The sequence below is a fragment of the Anabas testudineus genome, chromosome 11 (genome assembly GCF_900324465.2).
Source record: "Anabas testudineus chromosome 11, fAnaTes1.2, whole genome shotgun sequence".
In the NCBI taxonomy this organism is placed as follows: Eukaryota; Metazoa; Chordata; class Actinopteri; order Anabantiformes; family Anabantidae; genus Anabas; species Anabas testudineus.
In genome coordinates this window covers 986,337-1,004,613 of record NC_046620.1, presented here as the reverse complement: position 1 = coordinate 1,004,613, position 18,277 = coordinate 986,337, and the positions used below count along the sequence as shown (strand labels likewise).

The 18,277-nt window shown below is 39.4% G+C and overlaps 2 protein-coding genes and 1 gene segment (V, D, J or C); all 3 read right to left on the bottom strand.

Annotated features, from left to right (window-relative positions):
• On the bottom strand, window positions 1–3,883 carry LOC113155243 (CD209 antigen-like protein E). The gene is made up of 6 exons (XM_026349860.2): window positions 3,665–3,883; window positions 2,977–3,075; window positions 2,736–2,846; window positions 2,486–2,625; window positions 2,209–2,327; window positions 1–1,744 (listed from the first exon to the last, which is right to left on the bottom strand). Exons 1-6 carry the CDS (start codon window positions 3,813–3,815, stop codon window positions 1,615–1,617), a joined length of 750 nt encoding a protein of 249 aa, XP_026205645.1. The 5' UTR covers window positions 3,816–3,883; the 3' UTR covers window positions 1–1,614.
• Window positions 3,884–4,290: 407 nt separating this feature from the next.
• LOC113153570 lies at window positions 4,291–11,900 on the bottom strand. The gene is made up of 13 exons (XM_026347258.1): window positions 11,454–11,900; window positions 10,879–10,977; window positions 10,583–10,663; window positions 10,362–10,504; window positions 9,816–9,940; window positions 9,428–9,551; window positions 7,845–7,983; window positions 6,374–6,472; window positions 6,063–6,152; window positions 5,907–5,969; window positions 5,609–5,751; window positions 5,309–5,415; window positions 4,291–4,763 (listed from the first exon to the last, which is right to left on the bottom strand). Exons 1-13 carry the CDS (start codon window positions 11,608–11,610, stop codon window positions 4,616–4,618), a joined length of 1,518 nt encoding a protein of 505 aa, XP_026203043.1. The 5' UTR covers window positions 11,611–11,900; the 3' UTR covers window positions 4,291–4,615.
• Window positions 11,901–14,150: 2,250 nt separating this feature from the next.
• Window positions 14,151–14,650, bottom strand: LOC113153569. The segment is given in 2 exon segments: window positions 14,151–14,488; window positions 14,599–14,650. Coding segments are annotated over 2 exon segments (390 nt in total).
• Window positions 14,651–18,277: the final 3,627 nt, after the last annotated feature.

The following is an 18,277-nucleotide window of genomic DNA, read 5'->3' as shown; positions in this document are numbered from 1 at the left end:
TAGTTTTGAAATCTGAGTTTATTCATTATTTCTTAACAATATGCACAACAGATGAAGTTCAGGCAGTTTGTGGGATACAGAGTCAGTAAGGTCACATGGAGTTGTTGTGTGGACCACTTCCAACCCCACTACTCTGTCTGCACCATAGAGCACAGAATCAGAATCAGAATCAGAATCAGAACCTTTTTATTTAATATGCACATCACAAGTACGTTGGACAACCAGAGGTATTGATTAGGTGTGTTAGCACATGTGCTAATTTCCAACACCAGTCCGTAGGGGGCTTTTCGAAAGGATAGATTACACAATACAAAATACCATTTAACAATGTACGACAAATACTACAAAATACAAATACAAGTAATTAATTATCAGTACATTAAACACAATGCAAACACGTTAAAACCTTTTTTATATATTAAGACGATTGTGTGAACAAGTCTGTTCCGACTTCAACCACTGTTTTAATTCTCTATTAAAGATGTTAATATCAGTCCATGATTTAAGGTTAGTTGGGAGAGAGTTCCACAGTTCAGATCCTACAAAGGAGAAAGTGGATTATCCAAAAGATGTTCTGAATTTAGGGACTATACAGTCCCCACTGACTGAGGCTCGAGTGGATGGTCTAAATGAGCTCTGACGCCTGACAATAAGAGCTGTGAACAGTGGTGACACATGATTGTCCACACATTTAAAAACCAGCTTCAATTTACTAAAATTAACAAAGTTTTCAAAGGTAAACATCTTGTGCTTCTTTATTATTTCACAGTTTTGCCACCTCATAGGTTTCTTATCTAATACTTTAATGGATTGATTGTACAGTGAGATAACTGTACAATAGAATGAGAGACTTGAGACCATGTTGTGATGCATTATGAAAGATGTGAAAAAATCTTTTCATGTATATAGAACAGAGCCGCTTGATAAAATAACTCCCTTCTGATAAAACGGAAGCAGTTCAAGTTTATTTGACTTTCTTACATTTTCATAGATTTTGAAATTTAAGGTTTTTATCGAGAACAATACCCAAATATTTTGTTTCACTGACTTTCATTGTTTAAATGTACCTGAAAGTTACTGTGAGAGGGTCTTGTAGTTATGGAAAAACACATTGAAACTGTTTTTTGGACATTTAAAGTTAGGTGCGATAATTCAATCCACTTTGAAACATTAGGTAGAGCCTGTGTCAAGCGATGCCCGGTAAGAGTGGAGGTTTCAGCAGACACATAAATAACTGTGTCATCAGCATATAGCTGGCAGTTGACACCCTCACAACAGTCCGGCAGGTCATTAATGTACATTGTAAAAAATAGTGGTCCTAATACTGACCCTTGTGGCTCTCCCATGTCATTAGTATAGAAATTAGATTTAACTCCCCCCAACCTTAACACATTGCTGCCTTCCCTGCCATGTTCTATTAATTGTTCTGCGACAATTTTCTCCAGTACAGAGGGACAATATCTGTGTCATCAAGAGGATTGAACATGTGACACAGAATGAACAAGGGAACAAATGGGAGATGACTCTGAGGATCATGTAGAACATTTCAGAGTTTAACAAACAGCTTCATCCAACACTACAAACACCTCTCTGTCATCAGGTGAAGCTGGAAATCTATTTCTCACAGATCCAGGTCTTATAATACTTAAAATTTTGTCCTCCTTGTTTCCATTTTCCTTGATGATCACAGCAGACTGCATACGATGGGACTGTGGGTGTTTTCAAATCTGTTGTTGCCCAGAACCTGTGGAACAAATAAGAAATTGTTAATTAACAGACTGGACTGAAACTCCTGATCATTAAAATAAAACCTTTGTATATTTCATATGTTCAGTAAATAATTTAAAGTCATTTACAGACAACTCAGAGCACAAAGGATACTTGTACCAGATATGTTATGAAAACTGCACTGAAGGACTTAGAGATGACATCAATTCATTTCAATCTAAGTTCCTCACTCTTCTCAAACTGACACAAACATTTTCCATCTTCCTGATTCCTGAATACACACGATTGTTGTTGCAGTACCTCAGTCGACCAGCAGGAGAAACTGGTTGTAAAGCTGCTCTCTTAATCCGTCCCTGGGACTAATGGTCATATTCAGCTTGTTCCTGTTTAAATTGATCTAACGTGCTGCTGTTTCACATTTTCCATGTTTCTGTTAGTTTCTAACAGACTTTAATAGAATAGAAACAAAAACAGACTCACGTTTCTGTCAGCTGGGATCCGTCCACCCATTCCCATTGAAGTTCTGTTGTCCCATTGTTCTTTGTCGTCCATAAACCGATCCAGGACTCTTCATTATTATTCAGCTTAGAGACAAAATCCTAATAATAAATAAACAGAACAGAATAAAGTTTAAACTGTAGATTTTACAAAAAAGATTGAGTCATGTAAAAATATCTTAAAAAAAGAGTTAATGTACAATAAAAAAAAAGGGAGATGGACCCAGATCAGATCCAGATCCAGATCCAGAGGCCCTCACCTGTTCCTCTTTGCTGTTGATCATCACCAGATCTGATCCTCTTCTCCTACAGTCTGTTCTGCTCTCAGACCAGGTTTTCTTCTCAGTGGATTTAAAGTAACAGCTGCATCCAAACCTCGTCCATCCTTCAGGACATTTACCTTGAAGGGAAAAGATTTCATGTTGTTCGGATGTATGTTGATGAGAACTGTACCTCTGTCCTTCCACTGTTCTTGTTCTTTCCTATTAGATTTCTTGTTTTAAAATGTACCTGCTACTTTGTCCTGGAGCAGTTTGTAACTGTTGCTCAGGTTGTTGAATTTTATTTGTAGCTGCTCGTTAAAGATGCTGAGCTGCTCATTTTTCAGTGTGACCGAAACATCTGAAGGAAACACAGGAAAACAAGAAACAGACTAAAAGAACAGATCATCAGTCTGTCAGTCATCTGTACCTATAGTTACTGTACATTAAACACTTATGAAAACTGCATCATGTGAGCTGGTTGATCTTACAGAGTGTGGACAGGACGATGATCCCAGCCGTCATCAGCAGACTCAGCACTCCGAGACACAGAGCAGCTCCTCTCAGAGACGTTCTGTGAGTGTGAGGTCCTACAGACAGAACACAGAGGAGGTTAACTATAGACAGTCACATGCATTTTCACAGTTATTAGTAACTACAACCCAATTACGGTTTCTTTTAATGAGATCACTGCTTTGCTTTCTGTTCATGTTATTCTGCATCCCAACATAATATAAAACAACATTATTTTACATAGAAAGGTCATTGTCAGGAGGTCGTGCTGTGGGTAAATTAAATTGTGCTGCTGACCCTCTCACAGTCTCTCTCAACAGACACATCATGCTGAGCGTCCTCTCTTCCTGTTTTGGAACTTTCTACTTCCTGTTATAAAACTGTCATGAACAGAGCTGATGAACGGTGCTGGTGAATTAAATGTTACTTAAAACAGTGAAATAGTCTTAAAATGAATCCTGCTGCTCTAAATGTTGTTGGAAGAACAACTAACTACAGAAAACACCAGCACAGCACATGTTGAGACTAAACAGAGGAGAAATCCAGGGTCCACACATCAGATCAGTGAGAAGTGATAGAAACACCCACCCAAACTCAAACTGATATATATATATGTATATATATATATATATTATAGTATATTACTGGTTCATCCTAATCACTCACCGTCTTCCTGTGTTTGATCCTCTCTGAAGTCGTCTTCATTCATGTAGATATTCATGTTTGTTTCCTGCCACTCTTCTCCACCTTCCTCCACCTTTTCACTGTATCCCATCTTCTCGTGTAGATATTGATTGTAATAAGTATCTGATGACATGTTGTTGCACTGAGTTCAGTTCAGTGACTGTGCTGCAGTGAAACGTTAATGTGACAACACTACTACAGCCACAGTATTTGTCTGATCAGTGGTGTATATATATATATATACACTGAGCTGAAGCTGCTGAGAGTTTTGTGGTCAGGTCTGGTTCAGAGAACATCAAGGAAGTAGCAGCTGAAATCTACCAGTTACTACCACTAGTTTACTGCAGTAACTACTGAATAAAGATCATTTCTATCTGCGCTGTCGTCTTATTCCAACAACAACATTAATATCTCATTGGACTGTATTAATATTCGACTGGACCATGTCTAATAAAACTGACTCACAGCTCAGCTCTGCCAGTTGATGAGCTGTGTTTCTGACACAGGAAGTCTGAAGTGTGAACTGAAGGAAACAAGTTTTCTTGTTCAGCAACACTTTACAAGGTTCAATGCTGCTGCTGTTGTTCAGTAGGCAGCTGTAGAAAACATTCACAGTGATTTTTACCCAGAATATGTGGATTTATTAAAGAATTAACTCAACAGATTGTGGACAAAACAAACCCACTGTTAACACTGGTAATAACCACCAGTCCAGAATCCAGCGTCTGGATCCAGATAAGAGGGAAAACCTGCACCACTGCTAAAAACAGCAGTTCATCTGCTGCTACACGTTCCTGTCATTCAGCTCTAACCCTAACCCCTACATGACAGGAGTTTCTAGATCTCCACAGACTCTGTGCATGAGTCCTGATCAGGTTTGATCATTAGTTCAGTTAAACAGCTTCTTCCCACAGTACCAACACGTCTCTGTATTCAGCTGGACCTGGAAATCTTTTTCTCACAGATCCAGTTTTTCTTCTGATTATCAAAGCTGATGCTTTGTGTCCATTTTCCTGTTCGGTCACAACAAGCTGCAAAGTACCAGTTGTTGGGAGCTCGTGACTGTCCCTCTGCCCAGAACCTGAGGACAAATGAAGTACCGTTAGAAACCAGAAGGACACAGCTGGTTGTTGTCATGTTTGAGGATTTAATTCTTTACAGACACTGGTTGTGTCCGTCTGTTGTAATCAAAGCTCCTCGCTCTGCTCACACTCCACAAACAGTTTCTCTCTCCCTGATTTTCTAAACTGCTCGAGCTTAGTAGTGTTTTCTAAAGCTTTAAATGTTCAACGTGTAAAAGAAGATTCGTCAGCATCAATTGGTGAGAGTGCAGAATGCAACGTCATCTTCCATGACTGAATGAACTGTCAGGTGCAGATGTTACTACTACTTCAATGTAAGATAACTAATGTTATTTTAACACCAGAGATGAAGAAAACGTGACCTCTTAAAGTTAGAAGAAGTCAAACAGTTTAAACAAACGTCTGTACACGAGGAGAAGACTTGTTGGTTCGTGTGTTTCAGGGGTTTTTGTCTCTGTCTGAAGATTCAGAGCAGCTGACACATCTGACAATCTGAACTCTGACCAAAGAAAAAAAAAAAAAACTATAAGAAAAGCTGTCTCACGTTTCCGTCAGCGTCGATCCATCCACCCATTCCCACACGGCTGATGTTCTATTTGACTTTAGACCGATCCAGGAGTCCTCATTCATATTCAGCTTAGTGACAAATTCCTAATTTACAGAATAATTCACACATCACTGTTTGAGTTGTTTCAATTTACAGACAATAATCATGTCTCTATTTGTAATTCACTGTTTATCTTGTGTCTGAGACGGAGGCACAGACGTGTCCATCATCTGAAGCACCAGCTCCAGCTCTGATGATGATGATGATGAGGACAGACTGTGGGACGAACACACTCACCTGTTCCTCTTTGCTGTTGATCATCACCAGACGTGATCCTCTGGTCAAACAGTCATATTGGCTCTCAAACCAGATTTTCCTCTCAGTGGATTTAAAGTAACAGCTGCATCCAAACCTCGTCCATCCCTCAGGACAAAACTTCCCTTAAAGTGAAACAACAGTTTCAGTTTTTCCTCTGTCAGGATCATTAGTGCGTTAACACTGGATCACTCTTGATCCTTATCAACAGAAATAATCCATTAACAGTTCATATATTTAATTAGCTTCATGTTGATGTTAGTTTTAAAACATCTCTCACCTTTAGTTTTTATTTTCAGTTTGTTCAATTCATCCTGTAGCTGGTTGAATTCGACTGACACATCTTGAGAGAGACAAGAACTTTTTTATTTTAGGTAAAAGCAAAACAGAAACATTCACGTTCAGATATTTTTGGACAGATTTGTTCACAACATACTGGACAGTTTGTCCTGGAGCAGAGTGTAGTTGATGCTCAGGTTGTTGAATCTGGTCTGAAGCTGCTCGTTTTCAAATGTGACTGAAAAATCTGATGGAAACAAGAACAACAGACGAAGAACATCAAATGTCTGTGGTTCAACTAGAACTATAACACCTGCCATGTCTTAACTTTTAGATCTCACACTGATGAAGTCTCGTACTGACTCAACTACAAAGATTTGATACAGAAGCTGGACTCTGGATCTTTGTCCTGTTTTACATGAGATCTGTTTAAAGTTATTTCAGCAGCTCCGAGCTGGTTGATCTTACAGAGTGTGGACAGGACGATGATCCCAGCCGTCATCAGCAGACTCAGCACTCCGAGACACAGAGCAGCTCCTCTCAGAGACGTTCTGTGAGTGTGAGGTCCTGCAGACAGAACACAGAGGAGGGTTATTAAATGATCTGCACTGATAGAACACGTCTGGTTTATCAGTGTGCACATGTTGTAGCTGCCTGTTCAATGCACACGAACACGAACACTCAGTCTCTCCTATTTGTTCATAGTAATTATAAATACATCACATCATCTGATGAAGTCGTGGCCTCGCTATAACTCAGACTCCTCAGACTCTGTATGATCCTGGCTGACGTTCAACAGACCCGGTCATGCTGCATTTCACACTTCTTCCTGTTATGTGGTCGCTCTTTGCACTTTCTGCTATAAAACTGTTGTCGCCACATTTTGTGTTTCCACAGATCGAACAGTTAAATGATTCAATAGCAAAGATTCCTAAACACTGAAATACATTTCAAAGTTCATCAGAAGAAGAAGAAGCAGAACATGCTGGTTCATGAAGTCTGCAGAACGTGCTGGGATCAAAAAACTGAGCAGTGTGTGGTTGAACCAGACCAACATGATTTAACCACACCTGCCAAAAAAACACCACCTACCTCCTCCCTGAGACTGAAAACCTGTTCGATCAGCTCTGAAATCTTCTGTATTTGCGTAGATATGCATCTGGATTTCCTATTTGGACCGGCTACTGTGCTCGAGTCTGGTCTAGTCTAGTACTTTTATAGTAATATCTGCTGTACTGGTGCTGCTGTCGGGGTTTTGTGGTCAGCCCTCGATGTCTGGTTTAGAGAGAACTGAGGAAGTAGCAGCTAGAAAACCTGCAGATGTGTGCAAAATAAAATGACTTCAGTTTGTGAAACTGAACTGTTTTTATGAAACCACTTTTATAAACACACGGCTGCACACAGGAAAAGATGTTTGATGAGACAGGGTGACAGACTGGAGCCCCACATACTAATCTGAGTGTGAGGTCCTACAGACAGAACACAGAGGTTTATTAAATGCTCTGCACTGATGGAACACTTGCACTTTACAGAGTCCCCGGTCAGACGGTGTGGCTGCCATGTCCGGCTCCGTCCGTCCCACTGATTCATTTTTCTTTGACTACAGTATCACTGGTCAGTGTCCTGATCAGTCTTGGTCTTCACGCTGTCTGAAGTTCAACACTTCACATTTCTTCTTCCTGTCTGTCGCTGCTCTTCGTGCTTTCTGTTACTATATTTGATGCTTCAACAGATCTCAGTGAAATGTTTTAGTAGAAATGTAAAAAAACAGTGAACCAAAGGTTTTAACCCAGCAGAACAACATCAGAACAGGAACCAGCAGGAACATGTTGGTTCTGTTCATGTTGATGTAGAAACAGATGAATGTGTGAGCTGCAGCTCACTGGGATCAGAAACAGAGTGGAACTAACTGGCAACAGAGGGAGATCCCATCACTTACCTCCTTCCTGTGACTGAAAACCAGTTGGATCATCTCCGGCACCACCTGCACACTCGTAGATTTCCACCTCCTTCCACTGAGCTCCATCTTCCTCCACCTTTCTGTTGTAATGATCTGACGACATCTTGTTGTTCTGTGTTGATCAGCTGCAGTACAACTTTAATATGACAGTACAGTACTGGTAAAGACAGTAATAGTGATTTGGTGCTGCTGTGGTTAGTTTTCTGTCTGGTTGAGACGACGCTGAGGAAGTACGAGTAAAAATATTAACATAAACATCCCTTTATTCATTTCACTGTCTCAGATAAAAATAACTTCAGCTTGTGGGTTTTTTTTTCAGTGTCCAGTTTTATGGACATGAAGAGAAATAAAATATAATATATATATATATATATATATATATATATATATATATATATATATATATATATATATATATATATATATATATATATATATATATATATATATATATAATACATAATATTATATATAATAATATATAATAAAATAATTATCAAATAAGAAAGTTTGTAGTTTGGGAATAAAAGGTTTTCTGTCAGCAAAGCTGTACTTGAGCTAACAGGGGCCCCACGTCCAAAACAGGAAATGTTTTCTGTTCAGCCGCTCAAAGTGACACTGAAACTGTTTTATTGAAGTTAACATTTGACAGTTGATGAATCACGAACTGATGCTACGATAACAAGGTTTTACTTCATCTGTCTGTCGACCCCTGACCCGACAACAACAGCCCACACTGATCAACCACAGCATCAGCACGGCCATGTTGTGGTTCAGTGGTTCACAGCTGTCGGACAGATCACTGTGAAAACTACTGTGATCTGAAAACAGATATTTAAATTAACTTTATTATTTAATATAAAATTTAGCAGCACAAAGCACAGATACTTTAACACAAAGTTTATATGTGTGTGTGTTATTTATCTGTTGAGAACATATGATCCATGTTCAAACCCATTTTAAAGACATTTAGAAACACAGGTTGTGCTGAAAATGTTTCTGAGACTTGTGTGTTTACAGTCGTCGGCTGTACATTGATTCAGGTCTATTAATGCAGCCCACACCTGACTTTAATCCAGTGCTGTGATGTTGAACCACAAAAACATTTCATTGATCTATTAAATATCAACCTAATTACAACTTGTCGTTTAAATCACATGTGATCATTATGTAAACAGAACATGTGATTACGTTCCCACAGAAATGTTTTTGACATTTGTCCACTTACGTTTTATAGGAGTGTAATATTTAACATTAATAAACCAAAGTAAAGACGACCTGCAGGTGACTTTTATTCAACACTTTGTGGGACTACAGAGTCAGTAAGGTCACATGGAGTTGTTGTGTGGACCACTTCCAACCCCACTACTCTGTCTGCACCATAGAGCACAGAGGGACAATATCTGTATCATCAAGAGGATTGAACATGTGACACAGAATGAACAAGGGAACAAATGGGAGATGACTCTGAGGATCATGTAGAACATTTCAGAGTTTAACAAACAGCTTCATCCAACACTACAAACACCTCTCAGGTGTCATCAGGAGAAGCTGGAAATCTATTTCTCACAGATCCAGGCTCTAACATCACCACCTTTATATCCATAATATTTAAAATGTCCTTGTTGATCACAGCATGATACAACAAACAGCTCTGTGGGACTTTTCAGTTGTCTTGCTGAGAATCTGTGGGAGAAATAAAATACTACATGTTGTTGTTCTGGTTGTACACAGCGCTCTGTAGATACCTTTAAAACAGTTCTTTGGTTTTCATGTTTAACATCAAGTACAGTTAAACCAAGAGGAGTCATTTCACTACTTACTGTTTAAAACCTGACTACAACTTATCAAAGGCTGAACTTTTGAACTTTAACTATCAGTCTGAATGCTTTTGCACAGAACTGTACATTCTTAACTTTATTAACATCAGAGGAGAGAAAGTTGGCTCACATGTCGACAGTCATCCTGGATCCATCCACCCATTCCCACTCGTATCCTGTGGATGTGTTTTTGTTCTCTATCGTCCGTAGACCAATCCAGGACTCTTCAGTCTTAAACAGCTCAGAAACAAAGTCCTAATATTTAAACAGAGACATTAATCATTTCTCTCTTTATGATTCAGTTCATCTGCTGCAGTGAAGTTACAGATATCTTCAGGACTTTCTTCTGACAGAAGCCTCTGGAGTCGCAGACACTCAGGTTTGCAAAACATTTCCATATTCATGTCAAGTCTTAAATGTTCATCAAAAGATTAAACGTTTCTTCTGTTTTTTTTTTCTCAAACAAGAACATTTGGAAATATATATATATTTATATATTAAATATATAAAAGTGTTTTTCTGTTTCAATCCTGCATCTTCCTCATGAATTATTCAAAGTCGACTGTACTTGTAAAAAACAAGAAGCTGCAAATGTTCAGTAACCTCAACAAAGGTAGAAAAACTAAACAAGCTTTTAAATATCAGGTAAAATGAAACTACAGGTTTGAATGATCACCTGTTCCTCTTTGCTGTTGATCATCACCAGATCTGATCCTCTGCTCTCACAGTCTGTTCTGCTCTCAGACCAGGTTTTATTCTCAGTGGATTTAAAGTAACAGCTGCATCTGAATCTCTTCCAACCTTCAGGACACGACTTCCCTAAATGTGAAACATGAGTTTTAAGTCAACATTGAATTATAATCAGTACACAGTTACAGACTGTCTAACACTTCTTACCTGCGATGATGTCCTCGAGCTTCTTTATATAATCCTGGGACTGACTGTAATTGCTGCTTAGCTCGTCTTTTTCTAATTTACCTGCAATGTCACACGGTAAACGCATTAAAACAGGAACCCGACGTCCACCAATAACACCAATAAGAGTTTCAGCAGACGTGTTGAAGCAGCATTCATTGTAAAGTTGTGCTTCACAGACAAACTGGTTTTGTTTCAGTTCAGGTTTTTAATTGAAAAGCTTCATGTCTGGTTTAGTATTAGCTGCTAAGTTGCAGCTCCGAGCTGGTTGATCTTACAGAGTGTGGACAGGACGATGATCCCAGCCGTCATCAGCAGACTCAGCACTCCGAGACACAGAGCAGCTCCTCTCAGAGACTTCCTGTGAGTGTGAGGTCCTACAGACAAAGGTGCATCATCATATTACTGCTCAGTGGCTCTGTGGTTGTGGTGGCACCAGGTAACACTCATCATTTAAACACACGTAGAAACCACACTGACTATTTATATGTATATGAACACAGTGAGGCTGTTCAGACTGTCTCTTGACTCTATGATGATACTGGGAGTCAGCAGACGCTGACATGCTACACGGTGTCTTTCTCTGTCATGTGGTTTTTCTTTGGACTCGTTAAATTTTGCTTCCTCAAACTTCTCTCTGGTCAAATAAATGACATCATAACCCACAGGAATGAAGCTTTAAACAGCAGAACATGGTCCAAGTAACTCTAAAGAACAGCAGGAGAACATATGTTCATGCTACAGGGACAGAAACAGAGGAAGAGGTGTGGTGATCTGTATCTGAGCACAGCGCCTGACACGTCTGTCATGATCAAATGCACACGCAATCACAAATAAGACGAATGTGTCTTACCTCCATCCTGAAAACCAGTTTGCTCGTCACTGATGCTGCCTGAACTCACGTAGATATCCACCTCTCTTTCCTGCCACTTCTCTCCATCTTCCTCCACCTTTCTGTTGTATCTCACCTTGGTTGATAAATCTGGTTTGGTATAAATATCTGAGGACATCTCGCTGCACTTGAACTACTGTGCTGTGGAAGTTCTACTCTAGTAGTAGTAGTAACTGTACTAACAGTTATAGTAGATGTAAAGACAGTAACGTAGTACTCTGCTGTACTCTGCTGATGCTGCTGTCGGTGTTTCGTGGTAAGCCCTCTGCCTCCTTCACACACTGAGGAAGTAGCAGCAATAAAACCAGCAGATATGCGTCTTTTTATATTGTTGGATTACTTTAGACTGACTGTGTAGTCACGAGGAAAAAAACACACTCGAGGTGGGTAATGTGTGGTTGTAGTTGTGTGTAGTTGTGGTTCTCCTTTCTTCAGTCTGGATTGTCGAGTGAGAGGATTCATTAAACTGTTTATTAATAGAAAATCAGAGTATTGTCTTTAACTTTGGACTATCTGAAACAGACCTTCAGACCTTCACTGTATGTTTGTGTGGAGCTAACAGAGTCCAGTCAAACCCACTATCCCACAGTCACACGTTGGACCGTGAGTGGTGACCAGGAAACTCTGTCTTGACCTGTTTCTGTTTCCATCTCTCATCATCTGATCAGTTCAGTTCACATTCAGTCCAGTCAGACTGTGGAGAATAAAAACCATTTAATTACAGATGAAAGTCAGAGAATATGACAGATCATTCATCAAGTTCTCATGTTTGAAAACTGATGACAAACTGAATTCTGGACTGAAGCTGCACATGAACTTCAAACTCACTTTCTTCTAACTCTACTACTTCACTACAGGACTAAACTGTGAGTAAAGACAGCTGACCCACGTTAGAGGAGAACTATCAGCATGTTGGTGCCCTCATGTGGTAGAGCTGGAGACTGTGAGGTAATTGAATGTTCGTTTCAGTCTTCAGTCTGAAGTCATGTAGTTCGGTATAGGTGAAGTTATATCAGCTTAAAACCACGTCCTGATTGTTGCTGTGTTGTGTTTTCGCCATCCCAGATCCCCTAACTGATCGTTCCATCGTCTATAAACCCAGTCGTTGTTGTTGACCTTCATCATGAAGAACATCAAATCACTTATTCTGCTCTGAAGAAGCAATTTTCTCTTTACATACATCACATGCAGTAAACTGACGATGTGTTTTCTAGTGTCTTGTCATCATCAAGTTGGTCAGTAAGTGTAACGTTCCCATGGTACATGCTTCACTGTACATGAGGGTATTTCAGAAGCAGTAATATTTACTCAGCGTGTTCCTAAATCAATTAGTTTAACATTTAGTTTAGTTTAGTATTTAATCAGTCAGATATTAAAGTATTACAGTACTACTTCTATTAAGTGGACAGTAAATGTCAAACCTTCAGTGTTTTAGTTTCAGTGCAGATTTCAGATCAGTTCCTCTGCAGCTGAGAGAGTTTTTTGTACCACGTTGTTTTACTTTGTCCACATGTCCGTAACCATGTCTGCAATAATAAACTCCTGAATCTTCAGCCTGAACTCTACTGATGGTCAGAGTGTAGTCAGAACCAGAATAACTTCCACTGAAATGATCTGAAATTCCAGACTGACGAGTTGTAGCTGAATAAATCAGGAGTTTAGGAGCTTCTCCAGGTTTCTGAAGGTACCAGTGAAAGTAGCTAGTACTATAACTGGATTTACATCTGATATTAACAGTTTGTCCTGAAACAACAGACAAAGCTCCAGGAGTCTGAGTCAGGACGATGTCACCTGATGAACCTGGAAACCATGAAACAGAGGAGAAGGGTTACTGAGACAAATCCAGTTTGGACAAAGATGATCAACATCCAAACACAAGAGGATCATTAGTTTAACATGGACAAGAGATGGAAGAAGGTCAATGCTGCTGGTTCCACTGGTTCTCCATCATAGCAGAACATCATTGTGGTGAATCTGGTTCCATCCTGAAGCCCAGTTTTCACAAGAGAGTCTCACCCTAGGTTCGGTCTATCACCTGTTCACTGTCACCTGTCTTACACTCAGTCTTACAGCAGTCGTCTCTTTTCTTCATGCCTGTATTTAATATGTTGTCCCTCCTCTGGAACTGTCTGTCTGTCTTTGAGACTTGTCCTCGTCTGCTCAGTTCGTCTGTCATCAAATAAACACAAACTGTGTTTGAATGAAAGATTTCAGTCAACAATAAGATTCCTAATAGTACAGTAGCAGAAGACGAACAGACGAATGTGTGAATCAACTGTTATAACAATAAAAGGTATCACACAGTAAACACACCAGGGGGAACTGACTCACTGACTTCATGTGAGAGACGATGCACAGAAACAGAACGTTGAACATCATCTGTCATTTTGAGAAGTGAACAGATGTTTTTGGTTCTGTACAAAACTTTATGAGAATGGGAATAATGAAAATGGACATATGTAGAAAAATGTTTGTAGGTAATTAAAAACCTGTGTGTGTGTGTGTGTGTGTGTGTGTGTGTGTGTGTGTGTGTGTGTGTGTGTGTGTGTGTGTGTGTGTGTGTGTGTTCTCAGTGAACTGTATCAGTAGCTTCCAGCTGCAGCAGTCAGTTCAGTTTCTGTTCAGTCTGACTGAGGGAGGTTTTTGTACGATGATATTTCACTGTGTGAACACCTCCTGACTGTTGATATTTTTTTGACTCTGACAGTAATAAACTGCTGCATCTTCAGTCTGGACTCCACTGATGGTCAGAGTGAAGTCAGAGTTTGATCCACTGCCTGAAAAACGATCTGGAATCCCTGATTGTCGCTCTTTAACATATTTAATGAGTAGTTTAGGGACGTCAGTATTTCTCTGTTGGTACCAGGCTAAAAGCTCTTTACCACTTGATGATCCCACACCAACCTGTGGACTGACTCTGCAGTTGATGTTGACGGTTCCTCCCAGAGTAGAACTCACTGCTCCAGGCTGAGTCACTGTGACCTGACCTCTGGACTCTGAGGATACAGAGACAACAACATAAAGCAGCAGCATCATGGTTTTGTGCGCTTCATTTCAGAGGGACACATGTTGATAGAGGAGAGGAGTTGGATTCTCTGGACTTTACCTGTGAAGCAGCAGCAGAGGAGAGTCCAGATGAGGACGGAGATCAGAGTCATGTTTTGGATGAGGAGGATTTCTGTGTCTTCTGTTGTCATGAAGGACAGCTGTCAGTCATCCAGGGTTCAAGTCTCAGGACTATAAACTCTCCCAGAGCACTGGAGCATGGTGCTGCTGATGCAAAGTGGCTCTATGGAAATGTTCTGACCCACTCCAACAGGGACTTGGATCAATACTATGATGATGATGTTTATCAATGGATCAATCAGTTTACTATTGGATTTATTAAAAATGTCTCATCAGTGTCTGATTATTTTCTGTTGATGATTCAAATTAAAGAACTGTGTTCTGTCTTCTTTAAAGTGATGGATCCATTTTTGTTTTTCATCAATTTATAAATATAAATGTATAAAAATGTGAATATTTATGAAAATAATCAGCAACTTTTGTTCATTAATAAATAAAATAGACATATTTTGAGGAACAGTATTTGTTTTAGTTGAGTTTGTTTGTTTCAGAGTCAGAGAGCCGTGTCTCTCTACAGTCAGAGGTTTTTGTACGACGACTTCATCAGTTTGTTTCACTGTGGTGGACGTTCGGTGGAGGAACCAGACTGGATGTTAACTGTAAGTACATTTGAACTTTTATATAAACTCAAATTCAACATTTATTCAGTTGTATTTTAACAAACAGGTTTATTTAAATGTTTTAGTTTGTAGGTTAAAGTAAATATTTTGTTGACTGTTGTAGTATCTGTCCTGACATTTCGTATTTCTATGAGTTTAATCTTATTAGAATTACATTTAAACACTATTTTGATTAGTATTTGTGTTTTCAGTTCTTCAACTTTCTTAAAATCAAATGTTTCTGTCTGTATTTTAATTTTTCTTTAATTAATTTACATTTAAATTCCATTTTGTTCCTAAAATAAACTAAATAGTTTAATAGTTTCTCTTTGTTTGATTATTCTTATGTAGAAGTATTACAGTATTACTCAAACGTCTTTCCAGACTGAAGAATTGAATGACATGTAACGTCCTCTCTATAACAACGAGCATCATCATATGACTGTAGCTCATTGAACCAAATGCTGTGATTCATGTTTGGAGCTGGAAAAAGTATTTGAGCCTTTAAAGAGGTTTTAGTAGTGATGTCTGTGGAAATGAGGAGACCATCTCTTCAGAGACTTGGTTCAAACTAAAACTGGAGCAGATCTAATAAAAAACCTCTGACTCTTGTTTCAATTCATCGTTTGAATCGTTGAACACTGATGTTGAAGTTTGTTCATTAAACTAAAGTCACAGTTTCCTGTTTGAAACCTTTTATCTTTATTACTGAAACCTGTCTGTTGTCATGGTTCAACAGTGATGCCTGTCTGTTGCCATGGTTGCTGAGCTCAGAGAGGGAAGTGAAACCCTGAAGACCAGTTTGATCTAGTCTGATGAAGACCAGCAGAACCACCAGCCTCGTCTGCTGCCACCAACAGGTGGAGTTTCTTTTCTCTTTGTTTCAACTTTCTTCATATTGTCTGTGTCTCCTCCTCCAGTGGGTCGAGTCCAGCCCACCCTGACGGTGCTGCCCCCCTCCAGTGAGGAGCTGAAGAAGGGAAAGGCTATGATCATGTGTCTGGCCAACAAGGGGTACCCCTCAGACTGGACTCTGTCCTGGAAGGTGGACGGCAGCAGCAGCATCAGCAGCAGCTGGGAGGAGATCAGGAGTCCCGGGGTGCTGGGGAAGGACGGACGCTACAGCTGGAGCAGCACCCTGAGGATCCCTGCAGACCAGTGGAGTTCAATGTGCTCTGTGACCTGTGAGGCCTCCCAGGGCTCCCAGAGTCCAGTATCAGAGAGACTCAGGAGAGACCAGTGTTCCCAGTCCTGAGTTTGACACTGCTTTTCTCTGCTATTGCTCCAACTCTGCTCTCTGAATCATTGTCTCTCTTTTATTTGACGGTGACTTTATTTCAGTATCAATATTTCGCTGCTTGTGTTTAATTGTTGTTTCTGTGGCTGCTAATAATAAAGATCTGTTCATCACATCTGTTGTTGTCTTGTTTAGTTTTGTAAAAGTCTCTTTTTGTGCTGTTGATACTAACAAAAATAAAAAAAGCTTTTAAAGGATCTCCATGGTGACTTTAGAAAGAAATGTAAGATAACGTATTCATCACAGTAATAATATTTAGAATAATGACATTAATGGTCAGAAACTGTGTGACTGTCTTTATGAACGTTTGATTGATTAAACTGTTATAATCATTCCAGATGTATCTACAATTATAAACCTTTATAATTAACAATTTAATAAAACCAAGGCAGCAAAGTAAAGGGGATCAGGTCATGTGAGAAGAGTGGGACAGGACTCTTACTTTAGGTGACTGTTGGGAACGTACATCAACTCTTAAATACTAAAAAAATATTAACAGTTCTGGAAGAAATAGAACTGCATCATCTGCATAGAGAGCTATAAATGTATTTTCTTACTGTTACATCTATTTTAAAAAGGTCTGGATGTCTTTTCATTTTCTAATTTTTAATTCAGACACAGAGTTTATTCTGTGTGGACCCAACAACCTTAAATATACTTCATCAAATCATATAATCAGCCCCAGGTTGTACTCTGAGGAACCTCTGACCCAGTTTACACCTGATCCTCATTCTGCTGGAACAACTCGCTGTATTTATATTTCTTCATTTTACAACTATTTCCAAACCAGGTTAAAATATTGTTTTCTTTTAAACTTTTCCTCTTAAACTATTAAATAATCATTTCCATTGACAGTACTGTGATGTTGAACATGTGCTTTTGTGTCCTAAGAAATAAATTAGAAATTACTCGAGTGAACCAGAATTAGATTCTTCTGTGTTAGTCATGAAAAGTATTTCTGGAGTTAAGTTATTAAGACTGATGCTTCAGTGAACATTTAAAAACAACTATGATGTTCTGTCACTTATTCAGTAAGTTACAATTCACTGACAACATACTTTAGATAACTTTATTTAGCAGTTAAAGTCTCTCTGCTTCTATTAAAACAAAGGACTGATATTAGTGTGGTCACTTGAGTTATTTTTACGTGTGTGTGTGTGTGTGTGTGTGTGTGTGTGTGTGTGTGTGTGTGTGTGTGTCCTCAGTGAACTGTATCAGTAGCTTCCAGCTGCAGCAGTCAGTTCAGTTTCTGTTCAGTCTGACTGAGGGAGGTTTTTGTACGACCACTTTTCACTGTGTGAACAACCACTGACTGTTGATTTCATGAACACTCTGACAGTAATAAACTGCTGCATCTTCAGCCTGAACTCCACTGATGGTCAGAGTGAAGTCTGTCTTTGATCCACTGCCTGAAAAACGATCTGGGATCCCTGATTCTCTCAGATCAGCCAAGTAAATCAAAAGTTTAGGAGTTTCGTCCATCTTTCTGTTGGTACCAGGATAAAAGATCTTTGGTTCTGTTTCTGTCAACAGTATACACTCTGACTGTATTTACAAGTTGATGTGACGGTTCCTCCCAGAGTAGAACTCACTGCTCCAGGCTGAGTCACTGTGACCTGACCTCTGGACTCTGAGGATACAGAGACAACAACATTAAGCAGCAGCATCATGGTTTTGTGGGCTTCATTTCAGAGGGACACATGTTGATAGAGGAGAGGAGTTGGATTCTCTGGACTTTACCTGTGAAGCAGCAGCAGAGGAGA

What these genes read in the sequence shown, in the direction of transcription:
- LOC113153570 (XM_026347258.1), bottom strand. Translation starts at nt 11,610, where the DNA reads ATGTCCTCAGATATTTATACCAAACCAGATTTATCAACCAAGGTGAGA. An exon ending in CATCGTCCTGTCCACACTCT is followed by an intron (nt 10,664 to 10,878) that starts GTAAGATCAACC and finishes GTGACATTGCAG; the next exon opens with GTAAATTAGAAAAAGACGAG. An exon ending in ACTGAAAATAAAAACTAAAG is followed by an intron (nt 5,752 to 5,906) that starts GTGAGAGATGTT and finishes TTTCACTTTAAG; the next exon opens with GGAAGTTTTGTCCTGAGGGA.
- LOC113155243 (XM_026349860.2), bottom strand. Translation starts at nt 3,815, where the DNA reads ATGTCATCAGATACTTATTACAATCAATATCTACACGAGAAGATGGGA. An exon ending in CATCGTCCTGTCCACACTCT is followed by an intron (nt 2,847 to 2,976) that starts GTAAGATCAACC and finishes TGTTTCCTTCAG; the next exon opens with ATGTTTCGGTCACACTGAAA. An exon ending in GCTCCAGGACAAAGTAGCAG is followed by an intron (nt 2,626 to 2,735) that starts GTACATTTTAAA and finishes TTTCCCTTCAAG; the next exon opens with GTAAATGTCCTGAAGGATGG.